Below are 13,572 nucleotides of genomic sequence, written 5' to 3' on the forward strand. Positions count from 1 at the left end.
ATTACATTATTCCTATTTAATACACTTTATTTTCCCAATGTCAGCATCCAAAGGCAGGCATTTTTGTTACACGTTCTCGGTAGATCTCTGACAATTTTAATCTCAAGAGGTTTTCCGGTTACAAGAAGTGATCACCTATCCACAGGATTGGCGACCTCTTGTAGACTTGTGGGGTCTGAATGGTATGACCCTCCCCAATATAATTTTTGTCTCCTCTCTGAATGGAGTGGCAGTGAACACGCTTCCGTCATTCTCCTTTGGACTACTGGAGAAAGCGGAGTCCATTGCTCTTCTTTCTAGATCAGTCCTGCAGAGGATGCACGGAGCAGTTGCGAACTATTGTTCCATTCAGGCGAAGGACAAAGTTCCCGTTCTGGCTATCGGTGGGAGTCTCCACCATTGGACACCACTGATCTTGCAGTGGTCACCTATGCACAGGTTAAGTGAGAACTTTTTATAGCTTGAATACTTTGCTTTTACCCAATTTTTGCATTTTGCTTTCTTTCTCAGAATGCTACATTGCAGGCAGAGAAGCAAGCACTAAAAACTCAACTGAAACAACTGGAAACGCAGAATGATAATTTACAAGCACAAATCATGGCTCTTCAGAAACAAACCATTTCTCTGCAAGAGCAGAACACAACTCTACAGACTCAGAACGCTAAACTCCAGGTAACTAATAAAAATGTACTTCTTGGATCCTCAGGTGTCTTAATCTCCGCTTTCTTATCTATACCTTTTAAAATGGATGTCTAAGGCTAGGTTCCCATTGCGTTAATGGGCCTGCGCTAACGGACAGCGTTGCACGGCGAAATTAACGCCGTGCAACGCGTCCGTTAGCTCGCCCATTAACAGCAATGGGGACGTGCATCACTAGCGCGTGCCATTTTCGGCACGCGCTAGCGATGTGCCGGTGTTTCGTGGCGTGCCGCGGACGCTGCTTGCAGCGTCCGAGGCGCGCCCGCGGTCCGTTCCCCGCTCTCGCAGATCGGAGATCTGCAAGAGCGGGGACGTTTAACGCGACCCCTTTACAACACATTGCGTTAGTGCAATCCGCTAGCGCTAGGCGCTAAACGTATTGCACTAACACAATCTGAACCTAGCCTAAGGAGTGGAGTTTCTCCTGCTGGAAAGTGTAGAGTCGCCATAAGGAACCATACAATACACTACTGGGAAATCAAATATGCCAGTAGTCTTGTAAGAGAAAAAAAAAGATTGGAACTCTAGTGCCACCTATTGGCGGTAGCATTTCTTAACATCAATATGGACCCCCTTCAAAGGGTCGATATTGATTTTTGGAATTGCTACTCCCAATAGGTGGCACTAGAGTTCCTGCCCTTTTTCTCTTAAGATAATACTTGTATATTTAAAATGGATTACCGTATCTGTTCTTACAAAATACGGCAGAACATTATGGTACACTCCTGTCCCCTACAGCTTATTCCTTGTTCCTTCCTGAGTCTATCCCTCTCCCTCCAACATCACTACAAGGGCTTAATTACCATATGGACATTTATAATTTACAGATTTAATGACTTCATATGTCAATTTTGCTTCAGCAGGAACTTTGAGATCTCTTTACTAAGCTTCTGATGTGTTGTAATGCTCGGCAATCGCAAGAATAAAAGTACAAAACCACTATCAAGAGTGTTGTGCCCATTGTTCCTTCCAGAAAATACTAGCCATGGATTGCCATGAATGTTATTACCAAATACAGTATTCACTCATGTTATAATTACCTTCTTGTGATTTTGCATAAATAATTTAGCAATCTCAAAGTTAAAGGCCATGGAGATACAGAGTCAAAATATGCTAAAATTCTAAAGGTTTTTTATTACTACAAAAAATTAAATACACATTTAATATTGTCTATGTATTCTTGATTGTAATTTTTTGTATTCATAAAAAACTTTTATAATTTTAGTATATTTTGACTCTGTTTCTCCTTGTTTAGCATATTATTATGAGTCGTTAACCAGTAATGTGGAACTGGTATCTTTGTATAACTCAAAGTTACAGGGATCATTCAAACTTTAATAAAATGTTGAAGGTCAGCTTAAGGCCATGTTCACACAATCCTTTTTTTAATGCGGAACCGCCGCGATTTTGCCGCTGCGGGTCCGCAGCTGTTTTCCATGCAGGGTACATTACAATGTACCCTATGGAAAACAGGAACTGCTGTGCCCACATTGCGGAAAATCGCGAAAAAAGCCGCGCTGAATAGCTGCGGTAAAAAAGAAGTACCATGTCACTTCTTTTTGCTGAACTGCAGCGGTTCTGCACCCATAGACCTCCATTGTGAGGTCAAACCCGCAGTAAAACCCGCAGACGAAAAAAATATCTGCGGGTTTTCTGCGGTTTGTGGTGCAAAACCGCTGCAGAAGGAAGTGCGTGGGCGGAGTGTGGCTGCCCCCCCGTGCCCCAATCCCACCCCCCCATGCTCCGATGCCACCCCCGTGCTCCGACGCCCCCCGTGCCCTAATATCCCCCCCTTATACTTACCGGGCCTCCCGGTGTCCGTCCAGCCATCTTCTCCCTGGGCGCCGCCATCTTCCAAAATGGCGGGCGCATGCGCAGTGCACCCGCCGAATCTGCCGGCCGGCAGATTCGTTCCAGGCACATTTTGATCACTGTGATAACCTCACAGTGATCAAAATTAAAAAAAGGTAAATCCCCCCCCTTTATCACCCCCATAGGTAGTAACAATAATAAAATAAAGAATTTTTTTTTTCCCCCACTACAGTTAGAATTAGGGGTAGTGGTAGGGTTTGGGTATTTTCAGCCATTTTAACCCTAAAAAAACTTCCTAGAAAACACACAGACTCTGCAGAGAAAACTGCATAAAAAACTGCACTAAAAAACGCATCAAAAAACGCATTAAAAAATGCATCAAAAAGCACCAAAAAACGCACCTGCGTTTTCTGCCAAGAGCTGCGGTTTTTAGTGCAGAAAAAACAGCAGGGAAATCAGGAACGTGTGAACATGGCCTAAATGGCTTTTCCAGTTAGAGCTAATTATCATCTATCCACAGGGTAGACAAACAATAGTAAATTAGGTGGGGTCCAAGCCCCTGAACTCCCCTGTCCAGTCATTTCAATGGAATGGTGGTTGAGCATGTGCACAGCTGATCCTTGCCAAGTCTTTAGGGCTGCCTCTGTCCGTCTCCTAGACTTTCAGTGTCACTGCTTAAACAATGCTCTTCTCAGACAGGGAAGCTTGGGTTTCCCTAGTATTTACCACCATACCATGAATGGTTGACAATTTCTTCTAAGTAGACTACAACAGATACTTTACTTTTTACCGTGCCTGCGGTGCATGTTTCCAGTCACCAATATATCCCGTAGCCTATCCAATGCCAACTGATGTCATCATAGGACAACCTCTTTAATTTGGATGTTACCTATGTAATTCTTTGTTTTAAAATGTATTTCCAGGTTGAAAATTCTACACTGAACTCACAGAGCACCTCACTTATGAACCAAAACTCCCAGCTCCTGCTCCAGCAGTCAAGCCTCGAAAGTGAGAATGAATCTCTAGTGAAAGAACGGGAAGAACTGAAATCCATGTACGATTTATTAGTGAAGGATCATGAGAAACTGGCACAGGTTCATGAGCGCCAAGCAGCAGAATATGAATCTCTTATTTCTAAACATGGAAACCTGAAGTCGGCTCATAAAAACCTTGAGGTGGAACACAAGGATCTCGAAGATAGGTAACTATTTTGTTAGACTTTGTCCGATGCCAAGTAATGGCCCATTTACATTGCGAGATAATCGTGAATGATGGTTCTTAGGAAGGTTTTTTTATGTTAACTGTGCAGTCTAAACAGGCAGCAGATCACCCGCCCAAAAGATTTTGCACAAAAAAAAATGACTCTTGGCGGTGCATCATCTGCGGTGCATCGTTTTTTGTAAATAGGACCTAAGTTGCCGAAAACAATGATAGCCTATGTGCACTGAGCGATCTATTACAGGCTTTTAAATGACTGTATGATTATTAAATACTTACAGGTCAGCAACTACTTAGCACTGCAACATTGTCCTAAGGTGCTTTCACATTGCAATTAGGGACATGCTCAGTGGCCCCGTCGAGGCATACGTCTGAACCCTCCGCAAAATGGAATTTGAACGTATGCGCTGATGGGGCCATAGACTGTAATTGTGCCGGCACAGCGAATGTGCGCTTTGCTGCTATCATTTTTGAGATTGTATGCTTGCTGGAGAGTATGCCCAGATGCAGTCTACGATGTCAGGGTGTCTTGTTTCCAGTAGACATACACTTCCGAAGATGATGCACGTCAGAGTGCACGTTCACTCTAGCAAATAGGTAATCCCTGCATGTGTTGCGGCTGTCAAATAGCAGGGACTCGCACATATTATTTGAGAACGCCCAAAGACACTTGGTTAGCACACGAGCATGCTCAGATAACACCTTATCCAAGAGCGTTCGCTCAACACTACTATCCACGCATAAAGTATGACCTTCGCTTATGAGCATTAGTTCATTTTTTTGTGTACACTCTGTGATTTGGTCAAATGCAGTATTACGTCTGACTGCTAGTTTGTTGGGACTGAGCATGATGTTGCAGACAAGTACTGCATTGTGAGATTTCCAGAAAGCAAACTGGAACTATTTGCTTGGAAATGAAGCTGAACAAGCAACCCTCAACCTACTGTCTCCTTCCCCATAATCCTGTAGAATGTAAGCCCGCAAGGGCAGGGTCCTCGCCCCTCTGTATCAGTCCGTCATTGTTAGTTTGTTTACTGTATGTGATATTTGTAACTTGTATGTAACCCCTTCTCATGTACAGCACCATGGAATCAATGGTGCTATATAAATAAATAATAATAATAATAATAATAATAATAATAATAATAACAAGCAGTAACCCTCCCGAGAGCTTTTCCTTCTACCATAGAGCAACCTCATATGACTACAGTAAGTGTTCAGTGTCACAAAATACTGCACACACCAATCCGACCATGTAATATGTAATATGTCACTGTCTTCCAGATACAATCAGTTGCTAAAACAAAAAGTTCATTTAGAAGACTTGGAAAAAGCTTTAAAAGAGGAGCAGGGAAAAATGTTCCAGGAGAACAAGGAGCGTGAAATGCTATCGTCAGATTATCAGCGACTCACTGAAGAGCATGAGAGGTAATGGCAACTACAAACTATTTGTTGGATAAAAATTCTACATGAGGTACAATAATAATTATAGATGAATACCTGAAAATTAATAAGCATGCATGGTCCCATTAGCCATGTTCTCCAGGCACATAGCTTTAGTGAGTGTAGGACCATACCCTCCCACTATCACATTTTCTTTGCAAGTGACCTGCTAACCAGGGCACCGAGTAGGCCGGGATTGTTCAAATTGTCATCATAGTTGGAGTTCATGGATTGCTGTGTGGAAATTCCAGGCAGATTGGAGTCGAGGCTTATGAGTATTCCTACAAGAGGTGATGCAAACGCTGGGAAGTATGAGCATGATCCAATGGCCGCATATGAAATCACTAGTATCACAAAGGCAATCAGGTCGCACAAATCAACTTATACTATTATCCAAAAAGTGTAACGGCAAGAATAGTTTCCATAAGATTTACTTACATAAATCTCAGGCTCCTGTAATAGACTGTAGAAGAAGTCTGTAGACAGAGTAGTTCCTGTTCTCATCACGCTTATAGCGTCTGTTTGACAAAATTAAAATTCCAATATCCCTTTAGTGGCCTGCACACAGAAGCATATATTACCCATAGGCTTACAGATCTCGATACCCTGTGGATACTACTATTGGAGTTTTGGGCAAAATTTCTATAACAACCTTTATTGAAACAGACCATCAAACATATATTAACAAACAAGATTTAAAAGATGTGATTAAAAGGGACACCAACACTGGCCGCACTCAGTACTAAATGTTATACTAAAGGGCTTCAATCAACATGATATTTTAAAGACCCCATCACCTACAATGTCCATCCACCTGCTCCCAAAGGTTAATGGAGGGAGGACATTAATCAATATAGCCCAGTGGCTGTTGTAGAATCTTCTCTGGGGAGGCCCCCTCCCCTTGAGAAAGCAAGGCTATGGAGCAGCAAAACGTGCGTCGGGGTGCGTCAGCAGTGTGCCTCAGTCTGGGTAAGATGACCCTTTTATTCAACTTAACATAGGTTGATTTTTGTGACCATATGTATTAAGGGGCAGTATGGGAGAGGAATCCCAGAGAAGATTCTACAACAGCCACTGGGCTATATTGATTAATGTCCTCCCTCCATTAACCTTTGGGAGCAGGTGGATGGACATTGTAGGTGATGGGGTCCTTAAAATATCATGTTGATTGAAGCCCGTTGGTATTACATTTAGTACTGAGTGAGGCCAGTGTTGGTGTCCTTTTTTATTACATCTTTTAAATCTTGTTTGTTAATGTTTGATGTTCTGTTTCAATAAAGGTTGTTATAGAAATTTTGCCAAAAACTCCAATGTTTCTCCTTTTTGAATATAATTATCATGGAGTGGTATGTAAGTAGCTAGGCATTAATTGCTTGGCATACTGAACAATATGTGTCTGGGTATTTTTGCATTGACCTGTGGATACTACTGTATGGAATAGCATAGTCTCCTACTCCAATCCATACCTCTGTTTGCTGTATATTGATGTATAAAGGCAGCGATGTGCATTCTTCTAATTGTCATAGGGTTCCGTAAACCCAACTGAGTCCAGAACTTGTCCTTTTGGCCTTTGTCAGGTTCACGGAACCCTGTGATAATTAGTGGAGGCGTATCAGGAGTTTTTCCACCAATCAAAAGACCAGCCTAAGCAAAAATAAAAAACATGATGTGTGCTCTGTTATACATTGACCTAATAAGTGTTGTAAGGATTGTACATAGATGGAGAAAAAAAGGGTCGGCTTTGATTTGGGAAAGAGCACCACGTTTGCTTATTGGCTGTGTCTGGTATTACAGCTCTGCTCTATTAAATAAGCACTCCTCCTCCTCCCATCAAAGTTTTTATCCTCTTAATATATTGCAGTCATCATATTATATAGCACTGTGTAATTACAATTGCTCATTTTGCCTTTTTACTCAGCTAATTGTTCTCCTTACCCGGATCTATGTAGACACAGGAAGTCTAGTTTCTCTGTAGAAATCACTCTCCTTTTCAACTCCTGATCTAACTGCTCCTTCTTCCCCGGCCAGGCACTTTTGCAGTGACTTATGACTCATACAAGGGAAAATTGACCTCCTGTTTTTACATAGAGCTTAGAAGGATTCAGCTAGTCGTTTTTAATCACATGATGTCATAGACCTAATGGAAAACAGAAGAATTAGCTGGGTAGAAAGGGAAAATGAGCAATTGTAAATACACAGTGCTGTATAATATGATGATTGCAATGTATTAAGAGGATAAAAACTTTGATGGGAGGAGGAGGAGGTGTAATGCTTCTTTAAGTATAAATAACTGCTATAACAGACACAACTATGGATTTCAGTGGGGTTGAGTTTTTAGGGAGGGAGAGTGGGATATTTTCTTCTTATATTCTTGGACAACCCGTTTAAGTAGGTGATGGAAAAACCTAATGCTTTAAAATAAAATATTTTACCAGAGATTAAAGAAGGATATAATGCGAGAACTCTGGTGCCTGGTAAATTGCTGGTGAGGCTCATTTCTCCAGCTGTTTTCTTGCTGACTACAATAGATATATATGCAATCATAGCTAGTCAGCAGGCTGGAAAGTGCTCCGATCAGCGGATTATCTCCTGCGTGAGCCAGCTACTGAATGCTTCCTAAGTGGACACCGTGGAGAACGAGATCGTGCCGTTATTATGGATCAGGCGGAAAGGAGAACTCACATGGGTTTAAATTGCATTGCTGATTTTACATATGCAGCATTTTTGCAACCCTAGCAATGTCATTGTATCAAAAACGTAAACCGTTGGTGCAATATGATATAACAGGTAAATATTTATGATAAAATATACATAATTTGTCACACAATTTTCAATGCAGAATATTGTATGTTATTAGTGTTGTTCTATTTTTCTATCCTTTTTTCTGTATTTGTTGGTGTTTTGTATTTTTAACACCTGTTTCCCTCCGACTTCCCACCAGGGATCGGATTCCACTTGTGTCCATAGCAACGCTGGCTGTAATAATTGCCGTATCACGTCGGCTCGCACGGCTCATTCTGTGACCTATTCCCCATGAGGATTTGCTTCAATATGATTGTGTAACAGCTAGCGACAATCATACAAAAGACTTGTAATTTACAATTTGCAGGCTCCGAAAAAAATCCTCATCTGTAATAAGAATAACCTATCCTAGAATAAGCATAATGCGGCACGTGCATTTTATTCCTGGGGTCCGAAGGATGTTCATGGTTTACATCTTGTCAATTCTCACAATAAAAACTAGCTGATTTCTAATTTGATCTTCAAGGGTCCCTGTTTTACCTTCAGGGGCTGCAGGCGGGAGAGTTAATGGCGTGCTGCGTAATGGGAAATACTATGTAGCACCAGACAAAATCATTTGCCCATAGGCATGTCTCCAGAAAATAATTTGCCACCTGATAACTACGGCATATATAGCAAAACTTTAAATATAAATGATGCAAATAAGTAATTATTACCGCCATACACTGCACATGTGAATAACGTACCGACCCATTAGAGCAAACATAAATAACAGTTAAACCCAAGGAATCACAGTTTTGACTTTTCTGTTTGTAGTTGTTCTCCTTGCCTTCATTTTCATCTAGTCCCAGCAGCATGAAGATATGATGCATCTGTCTACAACTCTACATACATGATCACCTATACATTGCATAGGGGATAATTTTTAGATCTCTGGATCGGGGACTTAGAATGGAGAACAAGGGTGCATATATGACCTAGCCATGGTCTTTCAGCCAGGGGAGAACTGGACTCACAAGTCACCTGTTCTAGAGATCCTAATGGTGGAATCCAGACAGATCTATTAATTTTCACTTATCCAATGGATAGTTGATTATTTTTGTAGACCAAAAAATCCTTTATATAAAGGACGTGTCACTTGCCATTTTTTTCCTACCGATCCTCGTTCCTATTATATGGTTCTTTTTCCTTGTATACAAATAAGTCTTATTAGCCAACTGGGTGTGGTTCTCAAATGAATAGAGTTAAGGATCATGCCTTTTTGGCTAACAAAGCCAGATTTGCATACTGAGTGTGAAAAGGAAGAGAAGATTGTATTTCCGGAATGGTCAGGGGCAAGACTGAAAAAAATGCCAGATTTAGGGGAACAGTGACATTCACATCAACCCAAATAAAAACAAAATCACGTATTAATGGCAAGTGAGAGGTCCTCTTTTTTTTTAAACTAAATAAAGTTTATTGAGGAGATATAAAGGATCAAATCCATTACAAATTCAGCAAATGAACAAGTTTTGATGTCCAATAAATCATTACCAGGAACAAATGTAAACATATTTAGCACATGGTACTATCAGTATTAAAGATATTGTAGAGCAGCTAGAGAGAACTTGAATAGAATATCTCAAAATGTATCTTGTGGGGTTTTGCCCAGAAATAGAAATCCATAAAAAGAAATGAATAGTCATTGCTGCTTGACTACTTCTGTTTAATTAGATATGTTCATAAATGGTGGGTTTGAAGACCACAAAGAAGAAAGTACGGCTGTAGAAGCCCTCTTCCCTATCTCCCCTCTCCAATTGGCCACCCCCCCACCTTTGCTGATTACCCACCCACCGGTTAAGCACTCAGGGGGTGTTCAATCCAGCTACCTAAAATTTTGGGGGGGAGTAGTTTCAGCATCATTTTTTATGAGTGAGGGAGAGGTTTCACTCTGATTTCCATCACGAGATGGTTGGTATTTTCGATGATCTCCTACGTCTGGCCACACGTTTTTGGGATATAAATATGACCTCAGTCAGGAATAATCTATCTACAGTCCTTTTATATTGTTCAGGGTCAACAAACATTAGACTAGAGAGGTCTTCTATAAAAAGGTTTCACAACAACTGATTTTTCAGTACTGTCCCAAGAAACCCAGGTTGTGAGTCTGAGCAACTTTCCACCCTACTTTGTTCAATAATGAACAGTGTTTTATCCTATGTTATTATTTCTGCATAGATGAACTAGACTGAATTGTATGTAATACATGAACTGTGTAGAGACCAGATGAAGGGGTTGTCCGGTCAGAATATATTGACTCCAAGCACCCCACTGATCAGCTGTTGCAGGCTCCGGTGGAGGCCAAATGTGAACACATGGAACAAAGTTCCACTGTTCAGATCCATTCAATATATGGTGGCCGCTGTCACCAGAGCTTGTAACAGCTAATCGGTGGAGGTGCCTGGTGTCCGATCCCAACCGATCTGATATTGCTGACATATCCTAGGTATAGGTAAGCCATATATACTGACCAGACAGCCTTCTAAATAGGTCAAGCTAGATTTTCTTTCTGCTTGCTTTGATGATCTATGTTGGCTTTAGGGTCGTGTATATAATACACAGTAGTTAGCATTTACCATTGTGCATTTGCATCTTTCTGTAACAAACTACTGGGATCCATTATTTGAATTCAATAAATCCTAATTTACAACACTGTAATAAAGATGTATAAAAAATATTGTAATCACTTTGTATTTCCTCCTTAACCCCTTCAGGCTTAATCACACATATAGACAGTTATTGCGTGAAAATGAAAGTCTTCAAAGTGACCATAAAAACCTGAAAACCTCATTAAACAATGGAAAACTGGAGCAGACCAGACTAGAAGCTGACTTCTCAAAACTGAAAGAGAAATATCAGAAGTCGGATATCACAGTCACAAATCTGACCAACCAATGTGAGGTGAGAATTGGGTGTCTCTCTTCTGCCGGGTGTATCTCAACTGGAGGCAACATCCTATCAATAGGGTGGTCCACATGTCGGATTGTCCTTGTGTAATACTGCATGGAAAATAAATGTCCACTCACAACCGAAGTCACCGTGATCAGCTAATCAATGGGTCAGATAAGCTTTGAGGAGCTGTTGACCCTAAAATCTGTAAGACTTCCTGCTCTTGTGTCTTCTCTGCAGTACTGACAACACAGCAGGGGGCCCAAAAAGGGAAGCTTGGGGGTCACTGTTATGAAATTTTTCAGTGAGATGAAATTTTTTTCCTATGTTGCAGTTGTTTGATATAGAACTGCCTCACAGCTGCCCACATAGTTCGATCGTCAATCTCGTCATCACCTGAAGATGAAGAATCACTTAATGTTAACCAAAGTGGAATGTAATATCTAAAAATGAATGGCACAATGGATTATAAACCTTTTTGAAAATACTGTGGATCGATGTTATCTATGTTTTTTTTAATCTTGTATTTATTAAAGAAAGAAATGTACAAATGATTCATGACTATTTGTAACTTTTTATATAAGTTACTTTTTATGTTTGTTTGTTTTTTTCAGCTTTTACGTCAAGTTAAAGGAAACTTGGAAGAGGAGAACAGACATTTGATGGGCCAGAACCAAATATTAGCTTTACAAAACAAGACTTTACTGGATCAGAATATGGAAAGCAAAGATTTTTATCAAGTTGAGCAAAGACAGTATATGTAGGTTGAATAATTGGGATACATTTATTTTGTTACACTTCAAAACATGTTCCCACACTTTAAGATTAATTGGATTTTTCGTTTTTTTTCACCTGCTTCATCCTACTTGTGTATAGAGCTAGCAGTAGTCTGCAGCTGAAGTGGGATTCAGTGTAAGGCCGGGATCACACATACCCGAGATACGGCCGAGTCTCGCAGGTGAAATCCCTCCTCTGGCGCCGGCACTCTGGAGCGGAGCGTACGGCCGCACAGCAATACATGGAGCTGCACGCTCCGCTCCCAAGTGCCGGCGCCAGAGGAGGGATTTCACCTGCGAGACTCGGCCATATCTCGCGTATGTGTGATCCCAGTCTTATTGTATAGATCAGGGGTGCACAACATTTTTTGTTAAAGGGCCACATTGCCATACTGAACCAATCCGGGGGTCAAACTAATAATTAAAGGGGTATTAACCTCTGTGACATTTATGGCATATCAAAAGTATCTACTATAGAATTGTCTAAGGGTCACTTCCGTCTTTCTGTCTGTCCTTTTGTCTGTCTGTCATGGAAATCTCAAGTCGCTGATCAGCGATGGGCACAGTCTGGCGGCAAAATGGCCGCTCCTTCCTCCCCGCAGTCAGTACCCGCTCCATACTTCCCTCCAGTCAGCGCTCACACAGGGTTAATGGCAGCGTTAACGGACTGCGTTGTAACGCACTCCATTAACGCTGCTATTAACCCTGTGTGACCAACTTTTTACTAATGAGGCTGCCTATGCAGCATCAATAGTAAAAAGATCTAATGTTAAAAATAATAATAATAATAAAAAATACTTATATACTCACCCTCCGTCGGCCCCTCGGATCCAGAACAGGCCTTTTCTGCTCCTCGTGACGCCCCAGTGACCGCTCCATGCATTGAGATCTTGCGAGATGATGACGTAGCGGTCTCGCTGTTGTATACTATGTGGGCTGTGCTATATACTATGTGGGCTGTGTTATACACTACGTGGGCTGTTATATACTACGTGGGCTGTGTTATATACTATGTGGGCTGTGTAATATACTGCGTGCGTGGGCTGTTATATACTACGTGAGCTGTGTTATATGCTACGTGGGCTGTTATAAACTACGTGGCTGTGTTATATGCTATGTGGGCTGTGCTATATACTCCGTGGGCTGTGCTATATACTACGTGGGCTGTGCTATATACTCCGTGGGCTGTGTAATATACTACATGGCTGTGTTATATACTCTGTGGGCTGTGCTATATACTCTGTGGGCTGTGCTATATACTACGTGGCTGTGCAATATACTACGTGGCTGTGCAATATACTATGTGGCTGCGCTATGTACTACGTGGCTGTGCTATTTACTACTTGGGCTGTTATATACTACGTGGCTGGCCACGAAAAATCAGCGACAGGCGCAGTCCGGCCGCGAATTGGCGCAGGATTTGAGCCACGCTTCGCTAATTGGTCGCAGTTGGCCGAATCCTGTGTATTCAATGTATTATTCTAAAATCTTCATAAATAAACTACATACATATTCTAGAATACCCGATGCATTAGAATCGGGCTACCATCTAGTATACCATAAATGTCTGATAGGTATAAAATCTTCTTACAGGGCTTTTACCGCCACCAGTCAGCACTTTTAAGGCTGTGTGCCCATAATGTGTTTTCGGTGAGCTTTTGACAGTGCATATTCTCACTGCATCAAAATTGCAGCCTATTAGTTCCAGCAAAGTGGATGGGATTTATAAAACTCTCCCGCCCACTGCGTTTTCTTTTGGGCAGCGTAAACTGACTTGCGGTGCGTGTTTCCAATCTGTGACATGTCATTTTCTCTTAAGTACACTGATTTTTATGTACAGATTTTCTCCATAGAATTGCATTAGATGTTGAAAATCTGCAGATAAAACACATGTAATCTTCTCATGACTTTATCAATAAAGTTTTGTCAAAGCCAAATACAAGGAAGTAACAAA

At 41.3% G+C, this 13,572-nt stretch overlaps 1 protein-coding gene across 4 annotated transcripts in view; it reads left to right on the top strand.

The window, feature by feature from the left end:
- The window catches only part of CCDC88A (coiled-coil domain containing 88A), a 303,481-nt gene that overhangs the window by 249,661 nt on the left and 40,248 nt on the right, over positions 1 to 13,572 (top strand). For all 4 annotated transcript variants that reach the window (XM_069768845.1, XM_069768841.1, XM_069768844.1 and 1 more), the window contains exons 19-23: positions 511 to 672; positions 3,435 to 3,712; positions 5,014 to 5,157; positions 10,668 to 10,854; positions 11,457 to 11,602. In XM_069768845.1, the coding sequence (XP_069624946.1) occupies positions 511 to 672; positions 3,435 to 3,712; positions 5,014 to 5,157; positions 10,668 to 10,854; positions 11,457 to 11,602 (917 nt within the window). The remainder of the gene's footprint in view (positions 1 to 510; positions 673 to 3,434; positions 3,713 to 5,013; positions 5,158 to 10,667; positions 10,855 to 11,456; positions 11,603 to 13,572) is intronic.

The sequence above is a fragment of the Ranitomeya imitator genome, chromosome 5 (genome assembly GCF_032444005.1).
Source record: "Ranitomeya imitator isolate aRanImi1 chromosome 5, aRanImi1.pri, whole genome shotgun sequence".
Lineage (NCBI taxonomy): Eukaryota > Metazoa > Chordata > Amphibia > Anura > Dendrobatidae > Ranitomeya > Ranitomeya imitator.